Here is a 23533-nt window from a genome sequence, read left to right as displayed (position 1 = left end):
TTATAAAATTAAGAAAATCTTTTGTAAAAATTAGATATTAAGCTGAAATAAATTAATCTAAGTTTTGTGAAATTACTTCTGACGCGAATAAAACGTGTGTAAATACTTTTGACAACTGATAAGCTATTTTTCTTTTGCCTTTAGCGTTGTCCTATGAACCGCTATCTTTCGCATTTCTTTTTGTGTTGCTTCAGGGATATTGTTCAACAACAACAAGAATAACAACTAAAAGAAGTTGGGATGTGCAAAGATTTGTGTGTTGTGAAAATATTTTTGACTAGGGTTGTACAACCTTTTGGGTGCCCGCTCCTTGGGCCAAATGACTGAGTGTCACTGGGTTTGTGTTAGACGCGCTTAAGTTTTGCTCGTCCCCCTCCGCTATCTGGGCAAGATTCCCACTACCCTGTGGATTCGGTTGAACATGAAGAAGGGAGTGATGATTTCCTTTGCATTGCCTGCACTTGTATGTTGACTTGCACCTGTTGACCCCATGATGATTTCTCCTTCACAAATGATCGCCTCTGCAGTCCAGACATATCCAGAAACTGCTGACAGCCATATAGAGTGTGTTCTGTAGAACTACATTTGGTGCAGCCACTACTTTCACCCGCAACCATCGATTGTGTGATCCGTTTTGGTTTTTCAGGATGTGTTGTTGCCTTGCTTCCAGTCGCAAGCTCCCTTTTGCTCAGCTCCAGTTCCTCGCAGCGAGAATCGAGAAACGTGAAGAATTCCTCTACAGTGTGTGAATCTGTCTCCATGCTGCGCTCAATCCACCTGCGCCGTGTGTCAGCGTCAAGTTTCTCTAGGGCTAGATTTATGATCCAACAGTCGCGTCCCTTCTGATTCACCGCATCCAATCCACGAACAATTTCGTTTGCTCCGTCCGAAACCTTCCGTAGAACTGTTGCATCGATCTTTGTAGTTGTTGGCAAGCTCTTAAACTGTTCCAAAAACGAGTTTACAATGTGCCGTGGACGATTGTATCTTTCTTTAAGACGTTCCCATGCAGTGTTGTAAGCCGTGTCCGTAATTGCCAAGTGTCGAACCAAGTTGGCAGCCTCATCAACGAGTAGTGTTTTTAAGTGATGGAACTTCTGGGAGTAGCTATTTGTTGGGGCGGTGCGGCTTGATCGGTGAAATAATTGAAGCCCCAAGATTGAGTGGTACCCAAAAAACACGGGAGTACTTTTGGGGTTTTTACGCGACGTGCGTAGGTGTTTATTCGTACACTTTGAAACATGAACTGCTTAAGCCTAACTTAACTTAAGCGCTCCAGAGCAGAGCGGAGACTTAGGGGAGAGATGGAGAGGGAGAGCGGACGGCAGTGCGAGCGCGCGAGATATAGAAATCTGGATAAAACTGCCGCTCGACACTGCCTCCTGAAATTAAACGCCCTTTTGGCGTGAACATTCTTCCCCCCCTTGCGAGGACACCCGTAGCAAGAACCTCAGGATAGTAGGCTCAGGAATATGTTGGAAGTGTAGATCGGTCGTCCGTATGTAGGAGAGTGTGGTGGGCCTTTCCACACTTGTGGCAGTGATGGAGCAGTACTTCTGGATATGTACTTCCTGAAGCCGATTCTGGGGGCTTAGCCGTAGAAAGTGGTGGCACTTCCGTAGAGGATGGATCTTTTGGCAGACTCGGCATTGGTAGGATTTAATACCTCGAGTACGTCTGCCATCCAAGGCGGGGTATGGAACCCAATATTCGGATGGAGTATTCTTAGGAGGAACTTTTTGTACGGAAACTTGCGTTGAATAGGACGAAATGATGTGTGGAACTGAGGCGGATACTGGCCTTGGAGGGTCGGATGGAATCGTCGGAGTAGTAGGACCGCGGTTTCGATGCAGCAATGTGTGATGCCGATCTTGGCAAGTGAGACAGTTGTGAGCGCTTGTGCAATCCCGGAACTGATGGCTACTTGCAAAGCAATTGGAGCACAACTGCTTCCTTTGGATATAGGCTAAGCGATCTTCTACCGTCATCTGTAGGAAGCGTGGACATATACGCACGGGGTGGTTCTTCTTCGAACACAGATCGCAGCCTTTGGTTATCGGAACTAACCTTGTGTTGAAGGAATTTATTTTTGGAAATTCTGCCTCTCGATTTGTGTTTTTGGACTGGACGTGGTGGAAATTGGAAGATCGGAAGCTACCGACGGCCTCAAGAGTTAGATGGCGCTCCGTCAAATATGCATCAAGCTCAAGCCACGTAGGAATTTCGGCTTTATTTTGGATGGATTGCTCCCATAATGAGAGAGTGAGCTTTGGTAGTTTTGTCGAGCACATATAAACCAGGATAGGGTCCCAATTCTCAATATTAACACCGGAAAATTTTAAGGAAGTTAAGCAACCTTGAAAAGTGCGTTGAAGTTCCTTTAAGGCTGCTCCCGACTCCTGTGCTATGGAATGCACATTGAAAAGTGTTTTCAGGTGACTGTTCACCTGCAATCGCTTATTTTCGAAACGCTCAGTTAGGTTATTCCAGGCTGAGCGAAAGCCATCATTGGTGAGTGGGGATCTCGAAACTATGGAGTGAGCTTCGCCACTTGTTTTTGAGTTTAAATGGAATAATTTTTCAACGGGCGTTAGACTCGGATTGTCTATGTATATTGCCGTGAAAAGGTCCCGGAAAGTCGGCCAGCGAAGATAATCGCCAGAGAAAACCTCTGTGTCGATAGGAGGGAGCCGACAGCCATAAGACGTGGAATTTAGGGACGGAGTTACTGGAGCTTGAGGTATTTGGGAGGAGCCCTTTTGGATTTGTTCCATCAGCTGCGCGACAAATATTTCGTAAGTGGAGTACGTTTGGTAATACTTGGACTTTAGTATGGATTTTGTGTCTGCGGCGCTCTCGCCTGCAGCTATAATGCAGTCGGAGCATATGTCGTATGCTGCCTTTACCGTTTGCCACAAGGAATTGAGGTGATCGCGACGGATTTCATAGGCGGATAACGTTGGGGTAGGAGCACCTGGAGCGTTCACAGTGGCCTCAAAGTGAATCAGACAGTCAGCTGTGGCCATAAATCGGGTTAAAGCGGATTTTACTGATGTTGCCATGACGTTAAATAATTTCGAATTTTAATTCAGATGTAAGGAAACGGATTGGAATCAAATTGGAATTTAGGAACCAATTAAGATTGTAAATATATACGGTCACACTGTAGGATAGGCAGAGTCAATAAATATTTATTGTATCGGATTGTCGGACTTATGTAAAGAATTACGGACTTTAATATTGTATGTTTGGAAGGAACATTTATTGTGAGCTCTTGACCCACTGTGCACTGGCGATATACGTATGTATGTACACTGTACATATGTATATATGTGGGGTGCGAATAGCGGAATATCGTTGCGGGAATTGGAAAGACTTCGCTTATGTTTGTATGTCGGTGCGTTTGTTTGTCACCTGCACAACTAAATTGCAAACGATTTGCTGGAGTAAATTTGTGGATATTGTCACTTTGTTTTTAATTTTAGAAATAGTTTAGCCGTATTTGTAGGTCGAGAAAAGTAGTTGGAGTGGACTGTATCAGATTGTTTTTGTAAATATACACATGCAGCTGGAACACAGTAAAAAATAAAGAGTGCAAATCTTAAGAGAAAATTTTATGACCGGGAATTTTTTACTGCGGCTGAGTTATATTTTACACACGATTGGAATTGAAAATATATTTGACAAATATTTTCGTTGAATAGTAGCACTGAAATATTTACTGGAATTGTTTCAAGTGTGCAACTGTGGGCAAAGGAAAACTGGAATATTGTCGGGCACAAGTAACGGAATTGAAATACATATATTTAATGCCGTTGCGTCGGATTAATCTCTTTTGGATTTAGACAATATATCATACAGAAAGTTAGTCGAAATAGGGTTCGAAAAACTGGCTGTATGACCGGCAATTATAGTAAGCGGAACTTATCTGGAGTGTTTCAAGCCTGCTGGGACAAAATCAAAGGAAACTCCAGGAGAGGAAAGTCCAAAGATTTTGAAATCCTGCTCGAACTGGACCAAAATGTTGGGGCGGTGCGGCTTGATCGGTGAAATAATTGAAGCCCCAAGATTGAGTGGTACCCAAAAAACACGGGAGTACTTTTGGGGTTTTTACGCGACGTGCGTAGGTGTTTATTCGTACACTTTGAAACATGAACTGCTTAAGCCTAACTTAACTTAAGCGCTCCAGAGCAGAGCGGAGACTTAGGGGAGAGATGGAGAGGGAGAGCGGACGGCAGTGCGAGCGCGCGAGATATAGAAATCTGGATAAAACTGCCGCTCGACACTGCCTCCTGAAATTAAACGCCCTTTTAGCGTGAACACTATTAAAAGCGGTTGCGGAGGTTTTTTAGGCGGTTTTAAATGTATTTTGTATGAGTGGTTTTTAATTGCAAGCGTATACTCATCCCAAATCAGTGTGTTTGGTATTCCACGGAACCCTCCCGTTTTATTGCATTTCAAATATTGTGACCCCTCGTTATCTTCTGAGAATGAGCAGGAGAAAGTGAACGTGCGTACCCACGAACCCGAATCTCACCCCCTACCCTCGAGTCCTTGCTCATGACTGCTTGTGCGCGAAGGTGTGAAATTTTAATTTTGTGAGTTTTGTTCAAAATGTGCAGTTTTTATTGTAGAACAGAGCTCATTTTTCCTAGACACACTCCTCAAAAGGAATCGTATAACATATAAGAAAAACTAGAGTATAAGACCGCAGCGGCGGTCATCGCAGCGGCAGTCTCGGCAGCGTCCAAACCTCCGCTGCGAAAACCGCCGCTCCCGTATATTCCCACTACTCGACTGAAAAAGGCAAAAAACGACGATGACCTCCGATATCCTAAATAATATACCCCCTCACTAAAAAAAAAAAAAAAAAATTTGGTATCATTGGAAAGCACTTTTCAAGCCCTTTCCAATGGTATAATTTTCTCTGTTCTAAAATAAAAACTGCACATTTTGAACAAAACTCACAAAATTAAAACTTCACACCTTCGCGCACAAGCAGTCATGAGCAAGGACTCGAGGGTAGGGGGTGAGATTCGGGTTCGTGGGTACGCACGTTCACTTTCTCCTGCTCATTCTCAGAAGATATCGAGGGGTCACAATATTTGAAATGCAATAAAACGGGAGGGTTCCGTGGAATACCAAACACACTGATTATGGGATGAGTATACGCTTGCAATTAAAAACAACTCATACAAAATACATTTAAAACCGCCTAAAAAACCTCCGCAACCGCTTTTAATAGCTACTCTTAGCTTAAGGCTTAGGAAATTCGAATAGTTGCATCGCGACATCTTATGCCAATGCTGGCCCGACCTTAACTGACCATTTATTCATATCTTGCTTACACAGAGATTGCCTTTCCTTAACCTATGTCGAAGTTGCACACCTTCGATATTTACCTACATCCAGACCCCTCCTACACCACGTTCACCCACGGTAACTTGTTATCAATCCTTGTGTTCGTTTTCCTTCTAATAACCATTCTACTGGGGTATTGGGCTGCTCCTTATGTTCGAGAACCAATCGGATTGGTTCTAGGAGTACAACATGCCTGTATGCACTCCCTGTAGATGTCAACCTGTTAAGTGAACATTCTGGACTATAAAAATGACACCACTCAAATTGCTCAGGATCAGTTCTTTAAATGCCTCAGTACTGTATTCTAATAAAATAATTAGATCCACATCGGTCCTTGCAATCGCGCCTAACAATTCTAATCGTGCTTTTTACCTTTTAAACGAGTGGGTGAAAATTGTTAACAACATTATCGTGCTTTTTACCTTTATAACGAGTGGGTGAAAATTGTTAACAACATTACAACATATAAGAATATATTTTTTGAATAAAAATATTAAAACCAAAACCCTAAGAATGGAGTCATTCGTTGCTTGTGATTTGGGCACCAAAAATGTGGAGATGAGTGAGTTTGAAGCTCATTATGCTCAGTGCTCAAAGCCTCGGAATGCCTTCGAGGTTTTAATGTGTAAATCAAAATAAGGTGTGACTTATGCTCTACCTTAGTTCATAATTATGAATTTGACGAGCACTATCAAAATTGTAATGGACCTATAAATGCATTCAGTGTTTTAATGAATGTTGAAAAACGGCAACCACAAAACAGAAGGCAAAATCATTTGGACGATCATCCCACAACATCATCAAATGCTCTCAAACGGATGAGAATGGATGAGGGTAATGAAGTACTCAAACAAGGAAAAAAAGCTAAAATTAGCGAAAATAAAAATAATTTAAAATAAGAACTTTTATGTCCTACTTGTGGTGATAAATATCTGGCATCAAGGGAACGTCAACATATATTGACCGATAAGCATAAAAATGCATCAGCCAGAGAAGTAAAAAATAATGAAAACATAATTCTTCTTAACTCTCAAACTGTTTTTCCTGTTAAATCATATCGAATCAATAGTACAGGTACAGTCCAAAACACTATTGATTTAAAAGATTTTTATCAGCATTGCCAAAAAAATATAATTGAAATTATAAAGCATTGCATGATAGAATATAGAGCTATTAAATTCAACCTAAGAGTTTATGGTACCTATATTAAACAAACAGACGAAAGAGTTACTGTTGAAACAACAAAACATTTTGGGACATCATGTAAATCTGTATACCAAAATGAAAGCATTATCGATGAACTTAATATGGCATTAGATAGCTTACTAGCATCGAGCAGTGAGTTTCAAGAAAAAGACTCTGGATGGGCAATAAAAAATTTCAATTATTTTGAAATTACTATAATAAAGCTAGAAAACATTCCTGCTAGCGGATACATTCAGGCCCCGAAGAATATACGAGCCCGAAATGCACTTATAAACGTACAGAATACTGACGTATTTTGTTTCAAATGGTGCATACTGGCATTCATAGCTAACAAAACTCATGAGAGTGCTACCTTTACAACAGCAAAGCAAAAAAAGTATTCACGAGAGAAAATGACAAAGCCCACAACTTACCACATTAATATTAATAATGAAATAATTGTATATGACGGAATAAGATTGGATTTTTCAGGAATCGAGTTTCCAATAACGAATAAAGGGATTATCATTTTCGAGAAAAATAATAAAGACTTTAGTATAAATGTTTATGAGATCGATGCTGATGGTGATAAAATTATCGGTCCAACGTTTAGAACCAAATGTATTCAACCTAACCACATCAATATATTGGGAATAAATAACGTAAACCAAGACAGTATGCATTACGCTTACATTACAAGTGTAAAAAGATTATGCTACTCACAGCATTCCAAGGTCAAATCAGGAGGATATTTTTGTGATAACTGTCTACAGTTTTTCACAGTTAATAATACTACCCACAACAAACTTGAATGCGGGAAAGTGGCCTCGTTTTACCCTGAACCAAACACTACAACTTCATTCAAGGGCTTTCATAAAAAATTATCTCCTCCGGTGGTGATATATGCCGATATTGAGGCTGTTCTTGAAAACTATAGAACATGCCTAAATTCGTCTTCAACGTCGTCAACAACAAAAGTGGATCCGGATCTTAACGAATTGTGGACATATGAAGGTATGTAAAAAACAATAAATAATTAATTTCTTAGTATTTTAAAAACTAATTCAAATTTTGTATAATTTTATAGGCGCTGACTGCATACAAAAATTCTGCAAATCACTAAAGGAAAAAACTACGAGCTTGTTTTACATGTACTGGTCGACCCCCAAAAAACCGATTGCTAGCACAATCCATGAAGAGGAAGGAAATTGCTGTGCCTGTGAAAAGGAAATACACGCTGACGACCTGGACAAATATTTTGATCAATTTTCTGGAAAATACACGGGTCCCATTCATAAAAATTGTAAGCCAAAGTACAAATTAAGTGATCCCTTCTTTCCTGTAGTATTTCATAACTTATCTAAATATGACATACATTTATTCATTACTGAATTAGAAGGAGACTTAAGCCCCATACCCTGTAATAAAGAGCTTTATATAGCGCTAACGCAGACAATTAAAATAAATGCATCAAATAGATATAAAATAAGATATATCGATTCGATTAGATTTTTAAATTCTAGTTTAGAAAAACTATCGAGCTACATGGAGGACAAAGATTTTAAAATTCTAAGTACTAAATTTCAGGGAGAAAAATTTAAGCAAATGCGTAGAAAGGGTGTTTTTCCTTACGACTATTTAGATAGTTTTGAAAAATTTGAGGATACCCAGCTTCCTGACATTGATAGTTTTTACAATTCTCTCAGCGAAGAAAATTGTAGTATAGATGATTACAATTTTGCACAAAAGGTTTGGAAAACTTTCAACTGTAATACTATAAAAGATTATATAAAACTTTATTTAGAAAGTGATGTTTTAATTTTGACCGATGTTTTCGAAAATTTTAGAAAAATTTGTCAGAAAATTTATAAGCTTGACCCTATTAACTATGTTACAGCACCGTCAATATCTTGGGATGCTATGCTCAAGTATACTAATGTAAATTTAGAACTTATTAGTGACGGAGATAAGGGGTGGGTTAACTCAATGTACCCAAAGAATTTCTATAGCTAATAATAAATATATAACTAACTTCGATTCAAGTAAACCAAATAACTACCTCAGCTATATTGATGCAAATAATTTATATGGTTGGGCAATGAGTCAACCCTTACCGCTTTCAGGATTTAAATTTTTAAGTAATGATCAATTAGAATCTTTCGATTACAAAAATATTTCTGCTGAGGGAAATGTAGGATATATATTAGAAGTGGATTTAGAATATCCTACTGATCGGCATGACTCACATAACTACTTGCCTTTCTGTCCAGAAAACAAAGTTCCTCCAGGAGGTAAGCAGAAAAAACTTATAGCTGATTTATCGAATAAAAGCGAATACATTATCCACTTAAAACAGCTTCAACTTTGTATACAGCATGGTTTAATTGTAAAAAAAATACATAGGGTTTTGTCTTTTACACAATCATGCTGGTTAAAGCCCTATATTGATTTAAACACTGATCAAAGAAAACTAGCCGAAAATGATTTTGAAAAAATTTTTTTTAAGTTAATGAATAATGCAGTATACGGCAAAACAATGGAAAATGTCGCCAAGCGTAGAAATATAGTATTAGTAAAACATTATAAATCAAGACAAAACTCGCCAGGCTTCAGGCAACGCATAGCTAGACATGACTTCCATAGCGTTGAGATATTTGGGACAGATCTTGCAGCGATTGAATCAACACCATCAAAAATTATGTATGATAAGCCAATATACATAGGAGTTGCTGTTTTAGAATTATCTAAATGGTTAATGTATGAATTTTATTATAATTCTCTATTACTTAAAAGTCCTTCTTCGAAAATAATTTATATGGATACAGATTCATTTATTTTATCTTCAGAGGAAGACTTTTACGAAACTATAAAAGAAAATCCTGAACGATTCGAGACCTCAAATTATAAACTAGAAAACCAATTTAATATAGTTCAAGCTAATAATGAACATGCAGGTAGGGTTATGACTTCTTTTGCTGGACTTAAGGCTAAGGCATACTCTTGTTTAGTTGATAAGGAAGGAAACGAAAACGAATGTATAAAAAAAATTAAAGGAGTTAAGAAATCAGTTATTAAAAAACTGAATCATGAAGATTATATAGAATGTATAAAATATAAAAAAACATTTTATGGATCCCAGCGAGTTATTCGAAGTAGGTCGCACATCCTCTATACTGAAATTGTGAATAAAATAAGTCTTAATTATAAGGATGATAAGAGATATATTTTACCAGATAATTGTAATACATTGGCTCATGGTCATTATAATATTGAACATATATTAAGTAGTAGCCAAAATTCAACCCGTTATTAAATAAATGTTTATATGTTTATATTATAAGAATAAAAATTTGTAAATAAATAGATACAAAATTAAACTTGTTATTGTTGCGTTTTATTACTTTAGCAGGTCATTTACAGATATCCATGAGTTGTGGCTGGAATCGAAACCGCTCCATTTTACAAGCACTTGATTATTTTTCCTTTTTAGTATTTTCTCTACTAGGAAAGCATTTTTGTCTTTCACTTTTTGAAGTTCCTCTTCATAAAATGACCCATTAATATGGGTACCCATATAATCTTGTATTTCATATGTTACGGGGTATGTAGACTTGACTTTTAAAACTTTAAAAACTTCTGTGGTCCAATTAGGTTCGTATCCCTTCAAAAATGCTCCCTTATATTTACTTATTCTAACAAAATCACCTACTAAAAATTGATGTTTTGGAAAAATTTTTGGTATATTATATACTGATTTTAAAATAAACTCTTCACTTTTCGTGCAGACATCTATAGGCTTCATTTTAATTGTTCGGTGATATGAATTATTGTATTGATTTACGAGATAATTGATGTTATGAATCCACTTATATTTACCCTGCTTACTAAACATTTTCCACATACGATTTTTTAATGTTCTATTAAAGCGTTCACATATAGAAGCCTTGAGATGCGTATAAGTATGATAATGATTTATATCAAATTTATCCATTAATTTCCTAAAAGTGGAATTAAAAAATTCTTTCCCTTGATCTGACTGAATATTCTTGGGTGTACTTTTACTCTTTTTAAAAACAGATTTCATTGCCTCTGCTACATCCAGGGCAGACTTTGACTTAACTGCCTCGGCGTATGCATACTTTGAGAACGTGTCAATAACTGTCAGTAAATATCTTAAACCCTTATTTTCTTTCCAAAACGGTATCATTTCAACTAAATCAATTTGCCATGTGTCATTTAAACCTTTTTGAACAAACTTTCGCCGTATAAATTTTTTTCGCGCTGCCTTATGAATTTCATCGACAACTTGTTGTTTGCTCATCTTAAGGTGTTGATTTATTAGTGTTATTTTTTATTTGATGACGATGGTTGCTTAGTCAATAATGCTTGCTTATATACAAGAACATCCCTTTTTATTTCTGAACGCATCTTTTTTGAAATTTCAAAACATAATCGTGTTAAATCTATTTGCACATCCTTATAATAGGTACCTTCTAAATCAGATATTTGAATATCAAATTTTTGTAAAGATACACACTTAGGAATAATATGATTATTGTAAAGATATATTACTTGCTGTCTTAATATGGAGTTCCAACATAAAAATGTAGTAAAAAATATGCCTAATCTTAGTAATGATCTCCAGGACTCAGAATCAAACTCAATTTTGTTACCATACTGATTAATCACAAAAACGTACTGATTATCTGATTTCCTAAATCTAAAGTTACATTTTATGGAGTGTAAGCACGGATGATCAATAATTGTATCAGGCATCAAGAAGTCATACTGGCCCAGTTTCAACTGAATAAATTCCTTATACGTAAGCAGTTGCATCCATTCGTCTTTGTCAAATCCAATGAAATTATTTTTACTTTGCTGCATCCAAACCATCGGCAAAAATTTTCGAGTAGTTGACAGACCACATTTCAATTTTAAGTTATGAACAACATAATACTCGAATCCAAAAATGACTTCGTGGTCCTGTTTCTTTCGAGAATTTTTATTTCTTTTAGTTACACACATGTCCATCAGGTAAGACTACTTTAAATAAACTGTAAATATGTTCTAGTCTTACCGGTATATAAAGGAGAAAGCCCTAGCAAGCACACCCTCAGTTGATTAAAAAATCTCAACCAATGATGAACACAGTCGATCGTAATTCAAGCATTATAGTAGATTTTCAATATGTACTTGGTAACAACAAACAAGTTTTCGTTAAGGAGCTGGCGTTTATGCCTGCTGGAACTGTTATACCTAATTTTTTCCATTTCAAACCGCCATATAACATAAAAGAATTGGATAATGGAGCTCTTAAGCAGCAGCACCTTAACCAGCAGAACGTAAACGGATTGGATTGGTCAGCTGGAGATATTCCATACACAAGTCTTGATGAAATACTCACACCACTCAATAAGTATCACACAGTTCTTGTTCGTGGTGAAATTAAAAAGAATTTTTTAATCAAGTATTTATCAACAAACATAATCGATATAGATATTGGAAGAAGTTTAACTCAACTACCCAATTTTTTTACGAATTGTAGAATACACAAGAAAAAACTTCCACTTCGATGTTCATTAAATAATTTATTTAAGCTGTTTGTATTCTTAGAAAACACCAATTATGAAATATACAGTAATGGTGACACATGTGTTTAAAATTTAGTAAAAAGAAATTCATGGTCCTATCAGGTTGTCTCTTATTTTGGATTCTTTTAAGAGATTTTTTGGAAATGATCCCCGTAAAAATGGATACACGCAACTTATTTATTGTAATTATTGCGGATCTGATACTCATTTCGAGAAGAACTGCTCCAAGAAACGCGATCAAGAGAATATTAATAAAACCTAGTATAACTTAAAAACATTATATAAGCAATTAGTAATAATATAATATATTAAAATTCATTCCGAATAAAATAAATTTTTTTAATAAAAAAAATGTTTACACAATTTATACATCCTTTTACAATGCTTATTTGTGGACCCTCAGGATCGGGAAAAACAACCTTTTTAGAAAATCTAATCACCAAAAAGAATTATTTTTTTAATATTCCAATAGATCGAATTATTTGGTGTTATGCAGAGGAGAGTGCCAAGCCCAATTTCGAAAAGATAGAATATTTTAAAGGAGTCCCTGAAACAGTTGAAAATGAAACGAATGAACAAATTCTTTTAATATTGGATGACTTGATGATGGGAGCCTTTAATAAAAATGTGTGTGAGCTGTTTACAAAAGGATCACACCATAGGAATTTATCAGTAATAGTGGTAACTCAGAACATATTTAATAAATCTTCGCACACCAGAGATATTTCACTAAATACCAAATACATTGTTGCTTTCAAAAATCCTCGTGATAAGCTTCAATTTCAATGTTTAGCAAGACAAATTTACCCAGAAAACCCCACGGAGCTATTTAGAATATATAAAGAAGTAACGGAGCAACCCCACGGATATTTACTTATTGATCTCACTCAGGGCATTAACGATCTCTTAAGATTTAGATCTGACATTTTTAATTCAGAATATTCTGTGTGCTATTCAAATGAAAATGGTTTACAACAAGAGCCTAAATCGCTTGAAAGCGAACAAACATTTATTGTATGTGCTCAAAAAGGCCGACAATAGACTACGTAAGGCAATTATAAGCAATAGTAATAGTGACCTGGTAAAAACAATAGTAGAGATTGTATTGAACACATTACAGGGAAACCATAAAGTTACTAAATCCCATCTTAATGCTCTAAAAAAGTATAAAAATGCATTGCGCTACCTTTCGTGCCCAAGCCGTACATTAAACTCTAAGAGAAAAGTCCTTATTCAAAAAGGGGGATTTCTACCGATTCTAATAACTTCATTGCTTTCTGGAATTTTTGGAAAACTATTAAAAAAAAGCAAAGTAATTTTAATGCATAATAACAGCTATCAGAAATTGATAAACAATGATAGAGAAAATGAATTAATAAATATAAAATTTTTACCAATATTAAATAATAACAAAATAAGTGATTTCGATAAATGGATCAAAATTCGTCAAGAATTAAGTTACTATCAAAATAAACAACGTAATAAATCATGGAATTTTCAAAATGAACAAAAAGCGAATCCTATTACAACCAAAACAATTGAATCCCAAACCACTGATTGGATTGATATAAAACCCAGCACATCAAAATCAACATCAAAGTACGATCACTCACGTCCGGAAAAATTTGAGTTTCCCGATTTACCACCTGAAAGTGATAATGAGGATTTTAGTTCAAATAAAATACAAAATGTTGTATCAGATAAACGAAAAGTGAGTGATACCTCTTTTTTAGATAGTGAAACAGATAAAAAGAAAATAGGATTAGAGGAACCAGTGCTCAAAGTGAAGCTTAATGAACGACAACGCAAATTCAAAGCAAAACTACAAAAATTGAAAACGGAAACTTTACCTTATCAAAATTTTAAATATGTAACAGGACGTGAAAGGTTAATGCGGTCGGTTAGAACAAAAAATCCAGTACAAACTGGTAAAAATAAATTAAATTGGATTTCGTATCATTAACTTCCATAAAAATCAAATATGGGTTATTTAAATGAGATTTTTATCACATTTTTATTATTATTATTATTATTAACAGCTAAACGAAAATTATAAATCCGCGATTAGCTTAATGATTAAAGCTATAGCAACTAAGGCCTTAAGCTTATTTGAGTTAAGGTTCCGAGTGATTATTTACATGATTTTTTTTCTGATTCAAAGGGCTTAAGTTGTAATATAATTTATAGGTAATGAGAAGAATCTAAGGGTGTGTATTATATTAAGTTAGGTGGTACAGGTTTGTGGCTTTTAGGAAGTCTATTGTTTTATTTAAGTGTTTGTAAGAAGTTATTTTCTCTATTGTATTATCAAGGTGGTTGGTTCTTTCATTGTGGTAGAGAGGGCAATCTATAAAAATGTGACAAATAGTAAGGGGTATGTTGCAGTTGGGGCAGAGGGTTGGTGGGGATTTGTTAAGGATATAGTTGTGGGTTAAGTTGGTGTGTCCGAGTCTGATTCTGCTGAATTTTTTGAAGTTTGTCCGTGATGTGTTTTTTACTATCTCAGGGGTAGCTTTTTCGTGGCAGATTAATTTGTAGTAAGGGGATGCTTTTGTAAGTGTTGTGTTGTCTAGAGTTTGTAAGTTTTGATTGATGTATTTGCTTACATCTGATGGGTTGTAGTTGCATTCTGTGATAAGAGGGAAGATGTGGGTGTTTTTAGCAGTTGTGTCTGCAAGGTTATTACCTTTTATACCGCAGTGTCCGGGTATCCAAAGCAGGGTCAGTTTGTCAGTTTTGTATTTGCATACTATGTTTCGTATTTCGCGTAATAGTTTTGGTTGTTGGTGTTGTTAATTGCTTTTAAGGAGGAGAGGGAGTCAGTGCATATTACGTATTTTCCTCTATTTTGTTTGGCGTATATGCATGCGGCAAGGATTGCCGCAATTTCCGCCGTGAAAATGGAAGAGAATTCAGGGAGTAGTTTCTGCAGAATTATTTCATTATCTGTGGTGACGCTATATGATACGCCTTTTGGTGATTTTGAGCCGTCGGTATAAAGAAATGTACGGTTTTTCATTTGATTAACAATTTCTTTAAACTTTTGTTGATAGGCAATCGGGGTTGTGTTTGTTTTGTTGGTGGAATTTAAGGAGATATTAGTGATTGTTTGGCTGCCAAGCCAGTGTGGTGTTTTTTCTTTCTTGGTGGTTATGGGGGTCAATGTTATGTTGAGTTGGTTGCAGAGTTTAATAGTGTTATAGAGGGAGGAGGGGATTTTTGGAGTCTTCTTGGTTTTAGTTAGATTTTTATAAATTTTTTCGATAGGTGAGTGTTTAGAGTTTAAAATTATTTTGAAGTTTTTTTGTGTGGCGTGTAATGCTCTAAATTCCAAGGGTCTTATGTTTGCTTCAAGTAATAAATTGTTTATTGGTGTTGTACGAAAAGCGGAGAAGGTATGTCGGATAGCTGTGTGGTATAAAGTTTTAATTTTGTTTAGGGAGGACTTGGGGGCATTGCCATATAAATGTATTCCATAATCGACTTTGGACATCAAGATTGCTTTTACTACATAAAGGATGGTGGTAACATTGCATCCAAACTTGTTACTGGATAGGCATTTTATTATGTTAAGTCTTTTTGATAGTTGTAAAGTTAAGTTTTCAATGTGATTGTTCCATTTGTATTTCTTATTTATTGTTATTCCTAGGATTTTTAAGGTGTCTACATGCTGTAATGTTATATTAGATGGGTGGAAGGCAAAGTTGCAGTTTCTCTTCCTGCATACATGCAAATGTTTGCATTTGGTGTCTGAGAGTTTGGCTCCTGAGTAGTCACACCATACAAGGATTTCCCTAAATAGTGGATCTATGTTGAGATTAGTTGTTTTTTTGTTGAGCTTGTATATTATAGTGTAGTCGTCTGCATAGGCGGTGAATTGACAGTTCTTTTGTTTGGCTATTATTTGGTTTAACTTGTTGTAGGCTATAACAAACAGGATAACCGACAAGGGTGAACCTTGGGGTATACCGTTGTCTAAGGATTGTGATGTCGAGTATACCTTATTGGCAAGAACTGATATTTTTCTATTGGTGAGAAAGTTAAATATATATTTGGCTATTTTTGGTCCTATTTTCCAAACTTTGAGTTCGTCCATGATGCTGTGGATGCCTACCCTGTCGAAGGCTTTGGCAAAGTCTAAAGAGATGATAGAGGCATGATTTTTTGTTGACAGGGAGGATGTTATCTGATAATCTAGCATGGCTAGAGAATCAGAGACCGATTTTCCCTTTTTGAATCCAAATTGATGGCTGTCTAATAGCTTGCCATTTGAAGCTAGCCACCAAAGCCGTTTAGATATAATTTTATCCATGACTTTCGCTATGCATGGGTTGAGGGAGATAGGGCGATAAGAGTCAATGGAGGTTTTGTCCATATTTGGTTTGGGTATAGGTATGATAGTGCTCACTTTAAACTGCTGGGGGATTTGTGAGTTAAGGATGTTATTAAAAAGGTTGAGAAGTCTTTGCAGTAGGCTTGGAGATAGGTTTTTATACCCGTTACTCGTAGAGTAAAAGGGTATACTAGATTCGTCGGAAAGTATGTAACAGGCAGAAGGAAGCGTTTCCGACCCCACAAAGTATATATATTCTTGATCAGGATCACTAGCCGAGTCGATCTAGCCATGTCCGTCTGTCCGTCTGTCCGTCTGTCCGTCTGTCTGTCCGTCCGGATGAACGCTGAGATCTCGGAAACTATGGGAGCTAGGCTATTGAGATTTGGCGTGCAGATTCCTGAGCTTCTTACGCAGCGCAAGTTTGTTTCGGCACAGTGCCACGCCCACTCTAACGCCCACAAACCGCCCAAAACTGTGGCTCCTACAGTTTTGATGCTAGAATAAAAATTTTAACTGAAATGTATTGTTCTCATCAATACCTATCGATTGACCCAAAAAAAAGTTTGCCACGCCCACTTTAACGCCCACAAACCGCGAAAACCTGTGACGCCCACAATTTTCATGCTAGATAAAAAATTTTAACTGAAATGTATTGGTCTCGTCGATACCTATCGATTGATCCAAAAAAAAATTTGCCACGCCCACTCTAACGCCCATATCGCTTAAATCTGTATACCGCCGGTAGGTGGCGCATTTTAATCTCGCTTTGCTGCTTGCATATCTCCATATAGCTGAGTAACGGGTATCTGATAGTCGAGCTACTCGACTATAGCGTTCTTCCTTGTTTATTATTGGGTAGCTAATACGATCTCGTCCCGGAGTCGTGCCTTTAAGTTGATTAATGGAAGCTAGCATTTCGATCATGGTAATATCTTTTTCAATACTAAGGGCAATAGTAGATGGGATGTGTGAGAAGTCGTGGGTTGAATTTGATTTTTGGTGAATGAAGGTTGGGGGAAAATTGTTGTCGAGTGCTGAGTTAGACCAATGGGTACTAAGTGTGTTGGCTATTTCATTATTATCAAGTATGTTTTGTGTGGGGTTATTGGGATCAGTAAGGCAGTGAATGTTGTGTCGTGTTTTTAAGCCACAGAAGCGGTTTATGTTTGACCATATTTTGAGGGTGGAGGACTTTGGGCTTATTTCAGCTGTAAAGTCTTGAACAGATGTTCGTTTCCTAATTTTTATTTCCCGTTTAAGTTTGGCGTTTGCTTTTTTGTATGCAAGTATGTTTGTCATGTCAATGTTTCTGTTTAGAGTGAGCCAACATATGTTTTTTTCGTTTTTGAGTTTTTGAAGGGTTTGGTCCCCCCATGGAACAGTTTTCTTTATTTTAAATTTATGTGATTGGGGAATGGTTTCATTGGCTGCTTGAATAATTATTTTAGTTATGTTGGCTGCTTCTTTGTTTATGTTTGAGCTGGGAAATCTTTCGTTAGATAACTTTTCGGAAATCTCTTGAAATAGGGGCCAATTAGCTTTTTTAAGGTTGAATCTGGGTCTTTCGACAGGGCAGGTGATGTTCTGTTCAAACAAGTCGATATGGATGGGATAGTGATCACTACCCGAGAGGGAGTTATCTGTATACCATTTGGAGCTAAGAGAGAGTAAAGGTGATGCGATGGAGAGGTCTATGTGGGTGAAGGTATGGTGTGTTGTAAAGTGAGTTGGTGATCCGTTGTTAAGTGTTATTAGTCAGGATTGGTTAATAAATTTAAATATTATGTTGCCTCTAGTATTGTTGGCCTGTGAGCCCCAACTTCTATGCCAACTGTTAAAATCTCCTGTAATTAGGAAGGGTGGTTGTAGACTGTCGTAGATGTTTCTGAGGTTTTGGATTTTAAAAGATTTGCTGTGGGGTATGTAGGATGAGATTATGGTGAATTTGATTTTGGAGTGAACTTTTACTGCTATTGTGTCAAAGTCGGGTGCATTAGTCGGTATGATTTGTTGTTGTATTGAGTTGTGGATTAGAAGTGCTACACCTCCATATCCGTTTATAGCCGTATTTTCGTGGTAAAAGGTATAGTTAATTGGGATAGGAATGTTTTGGGTGGAGTGTAGGTGGGTTTCTTGTAATGATATTATTTTTGGGTTGTGGTTTTTAATGAGGACTTGCAACTGGCTATAATTGTTAATATACCCGTTTAAGTTCCATTGGAGGACTTTTAGCATTGTTAAAGTTAGGTTTTTGTTGATAGTGCTATATGGTATTTTCTTGTATGTAGGCTAAGGTTAAATGCTGTCGCTATCGCTGTTAAGCAAATGGTTAGTTATTTTGTTGTTTTTCTTAGGTTTTTGTTCATTTTTTTCCTTAGATTTAAGGGGCTTGGCAAGTGTGTTTTGTTTGCTTGTGTAAATTTTAAGTTTGAGTTCTTCTGATAGGGATGAGCTGAATGTTGATGTTGATTTTGATGTTGAGGCTAATGCGGGTGTGGTGTCCATGGGCATTTCGAGATCGTCGTATGATGTTGCTTTTCTTTGTTGTGGTTGGGCAGGTGTGATATTTTTGGATGGTTTGACTGCAGTTTGGTGATTGGAGAAGCAAGAAGGTGGTTTTGTGGGTATTGTTGCATTTTTGGTTGGTTGTTCTGCTGATATGGTAGAGTATAGTGCTGGTTGGTGTATGTGTCGGGTGTAGTATATTTTGATGGCTGTTTTGTGGTCAACTTTTTCTAGGGTTTTGATTGATGTCAGCTCTTTTTGCTTTATGAATGCTGGGCATGTTTTGTCAATTGGGCTGTGTTTGTTGGTTGGGAGGTCGTATTTGCAGTTTATGCAGAACTTATCATTGGCACATGTTTCGTCAGTGGATGTGTGTTTCTCTGCGGAGCAGTTGTTGCATAGTGTGTTTGATTTGCAAGCTGTTGTGGGGTGACCAAGTCTGAGGCAGTTGCGGCATCTGAGTGGGAGTGGTATGTATGGGCGTATGTTTACCTTTTCATAACCAATCATCATTGTCTCTGGGAGTGTCAGTGATGCGAATGTTATAATGATGAGTCCGGTTTCTTTTAGTTCGTTGTTATCCATTTTCTTAATTTTTCGTATTTCTGTGACGTTTTGCGATTTGAGTTCTTGCAATATGATTTCTTCTTCGATGTTTCTAAGATCATTTGAGTAAATTACTCCCTTGGAAAAGTTAAGAGTACTATGCTCACTAACTGATACGGGAAAGTCATGGAAGATGCTCAGCTTTATGAGTTTTATGGCTTGGAGTGTGTCTTTGGTCTTGATTAGTAGACCGCCAATTCTTGTTTTTTTGCACGATTCCACTAGACCATTGCATGTATAGTCAATTACTTTTCTGATTAGGAAGGGGGATACATTTTCAAATGTTTTATGGTCTGTTCTGTTTATGTTGATGAATTTCGGGCCGGTGTCGCTTGACTTGAAAAGTCTATTTATATCGGGGGGCATTGTTGTTGTTGTAGGGCAGGTGCCCTGCTGAGGTTTTTGGAACTGTTCAGTAGATGTTTTGTTATTGTTTTTTTTTTCGAAATTTGTTTTGTGCACTTGTACACTTGTTTTTGTTGTAGTTATTGTTTTTAACTGATAAGGGTTAGGTCTGGGGCTCGCTCACTAGTCACACGTCTTTACTCCTCAAAGCTTAGAGTGAAACTGTTTTTATCACATTGTTAAGTAATGATTCAATGAATGTGTTTCCTGACAACGTAAAGTGTGCATTTACAAACATTGTTAACATTCCAGAAGACATGAACGATGATTGGGAAGTCGGTATTTCAGACATATATTTGAATAATTACATTAAATATACACCTAACCAAGATAAAAATGTCATTGAAGAAACCGAGTTTGTTAGTCTTGTAAATGCTGAAACATTTAGGTATAAAAATGTATCCGTTCAAACGAATATTCCTGAAAATGGATTGATTTTTATTTACACTGACATAATAAAACCAAGGTCAGTAGGTAGTAAAAGACCGCGATGTCTTCGTGTAATGCATTATAATGGAAAGGAAAAAAATATTCAATTTAAAAATATTGAATATTACCCTTTGGACATATGGTCACCAAATGAAATCTCAATACTAATTACTGATTCCAATGGATATAAGGTACCATTTGAAACTTCAGCTGTTCCGATTTTCGTTACTCTTCACTTTAGAAGAAGGAGAAGGTCAGGACTATAAATAATGCATACCCAAATATTATTTGGTGAAATCATGGTGAAATCTTATCAGGATTATTATGTAAATCAGTGTGGTGGGGGCTTAAGCAACATCGGAAGTCTTTACATATCTCCGCATATAGTGCAACAAGGACGAGGAATCGGAAATTTTTTTAGCGGTCTTTTTAATTACATAAAACCACTTTTTCTTTCGGGCATAACTGTTATAAAAAATCAGGCTGCTGAGACTGGTAAGGCTGTAATCAATGAATTTGGGAGAAAGCCTTTAAGAAATATAATTCAAGAACAAAGTAAAATTGCTTTACAAAATCTTTCAAATAAAGCAATTGATAAAATTACCCGTTTTCAAAGTGGAAGTGGAAAAAGAAATAAAAGGCTTGGTAATAGGAAAAAACGACTTCATTATACATCTAAACGACAACGTAAACATACCCAAACGCAACATAAAAAAAAAAAAATCAACAAGAAAATTAAATATTAAACATATTTTTTCTAAAGCAAAATGAGTACGCATATCGAATGTATGAAAAGTGAATTAGATTTTTTTGCGGCACACCCCACGCAAAGTTCTATTCTAAGAACGGAAGAAGTCTCATACAATCCAATTGTTTCTTTGGACGGCGCCTCTTCAATCGAATTTGTTTGCTTGGGAAATGGAGAAACGTATCGAGATTTATCAAGTGTTTATTTACGACTTGTTGTGCAACTTAAAAAAAATGATAACAACAGCATTGAAGGAAATGCTGTTGGTGTTGTAAACAATATTCTACATTCAATATTTAGAAGTTCGTCAGTTTATTTAAATTATATACTGGTTTCACAAAGTGATAATAATTATCACTATAGAGCATATTTGCAAACAATTTTAAACTATGGGAGTGACGCCTCTGAAAGTCACTTGGCCTCCCAAGGTTATTTACCCAATTTTGGAAGAATAACAGCAGGGAAATATGTTTATCCGGACTCGAATGAAACCCTTAAAAATATGTTTCAAAATAGTAACAAGGTTGAGTTATTCGGAAAAGTTCATGGAGATATTTTCAATCAAACCAAACTGCTTGTTAACAATTTTGATTTAAGAATTAATTTCAATATTGAAAAAACAGCGTTTTATTTAATGGAAACTGGTACTGAATCAAATTTAAAGATACTTGAAGCACAACTTTTCATGAACCACATAACAGTTAACCCAAGCATTTTATTGGCTCACCATCATGTTTTACAAACAAAAAATGCTCTGTACCCATTCAGCAAGGTTGAAGTCAAATCATTTACAATATATCCGGGCAACAATACACTGTCGATAGACAACGCAGTTATTGGTCAAATACCAAATTTTCTGGCCTTTTGTATGGTTAAAAACCGCTCATACTCAGGAAACCGAGCCTTAGACCCATTTCAATTTGAACATTTTAAAATTCAACGCTTTAAGCTATTGGTTAATGGAGTTCAAGTTCCTTCCCAGGCTCTGGAGTTCGATTACTCGAACGCTGAAAAGGTTCAAAGCTCAAGAGGTTATAATATGCTTTTTAGATCATGTGGAATTAAACATTACGATCGTGGGCTACAAATTACCAAGGAAATGTTTGATTCAAACAGTTTTATATTAGCCTTTGACTTAACTGCTGATCAATCAAATTCAACTATATGTTCAAATTTAATCAGTCAAGGTACTACAATATAAGAATCGAAGGAAGATTTTCGGAACCACTTGCTGAAGCAGTTACTTGCTTGGTATACTGTGAATACGATTCAATGATTGATATTGATAAGCATAGAAATATTCGTACGCTCTTTTAAAATGAATACTTTACAAATTGAACATTTTCTTTCTAAGCATTCAAAGACAAAATCTATTTTTAAAGGAGTTTTTCCTTCGGATAGGTTACCAAAAACTATTTTAAAGTATCCCGCACTAATAATTGCGAATACCGACACTTCAGATCAACCTGGAACTCATTGGATTGCATTTTATTTTGATAGTCGTAGGTCGGCAGAATTTTTCGATTCATATGGTCAATATCCTCAGAAAAAAGAATTTAAAAAATTTTTAAAATCTAACGCTTATAAATTTTTTTTTAATAAGCAACAACTACAGGGATACTTTTCTAACACTTGCGGACATTATTGTGTGCTGTACGGTCTTTTTTAAAGTAAAAAGAAAACTCTAAATTGTTTTTTAAGAAAATTCAAGGAAAACGACTATTCATTTAATGATAAATTAATAATAAAAATGTTTAAAAACCATTTAAAAAAATAAAAAACATATATATTTAAGTAAAATTAATTCGTTTTATTTATGGTTTTGGAGCAATACGTTTGTTTAACTTATAATATTTAATCATTAGACTAAGGGCTTCCTCTTTCAGTGCAGGCAGCATATGACACTGACATGTGTCTGGTCCAGATGAGGCATCATCGTCGCTCCAGGGACAAAGTTTATAATGGAATCCAAACTTCGAATGGATCAACTCTTTTTCCTCTAAATCCTCCAAAGTAGCTTTTAGGAACTCCATCCTTTGTAGGTGTTGCTCGAAAAGCATGCCTTCAAATTGCATCAAGAATAGTTCTATCTGTTGAGCGTACATTTTTAAGGAAAACTATTTCTTTTTGAGACTGATTTAAGACTGTTGTTGGATTTAAAAACTCAGCTCTTTATATTGAAGAATCTTATTTACTTTACTTATTTACTGATAAAAATTCAATTTGAGCACAACTATATCTGTTCAGATCTTTTCCTTTATATACCATATGAGTTATTCCATTCTCATTTAATTTCCTAAATGGTGTCTTTGTAGAAAATTTGTTCACATAACTTTTAGGTAGAAATATCCAAACATCTTTATCGTC

General features: G+C 36.0%; 1 protein-coding gene across 1 annotated transcript; it reads right to left on the bottom strand.

Annotated features, from left to right (window-relative positions):
• Nucleotides 1-277: 277 nt before the first annotated feature.
• On the bottom strand, nucleotides 278-23226 carry LOC136117842 (uncharacterized). The gene is made up of 4 exons (XM_065868899.2): nucleotides 23076-23226; nucleotides 15917-16274; nucleotides 462-1128; nucleotides 278-403 (listed from the first exon to the last, which is right to left on the bottom strand). The coding sequence occupies exons 1-4, from the start codon at nucleotides 23224-23226 to the stop codon at nucleotides 278-280; spliced, it is 1302 nt and encodes a 433-aa protein (XP_065724971.1).
• Between the last annotated feature and the right edge of the window lie 307 nt (nucleotides 23227-23533).

Source organism: Drosophila suzukii, chromosome 2L, assembly GCF_043229965.1.
Source record: "Drosophila suzukii chromosome 2L, CBGP_Dsuzu_IsoJpt1.0, whole genome shotgun sequence".
In the NCBI taxonomy this organism is placed as follows: domain Eukaryota; kingdom Metazoa; phylum Arthropoda; class Insecta; order Diptera; family Drosophilidae; genus Drosophila; species Drosophila suzukii.
The sequence above is the reverse complement of the archived record's forward strand: the minus strand, read 5'-3'. Positions and strand labels throughout refer to the sequence as shown.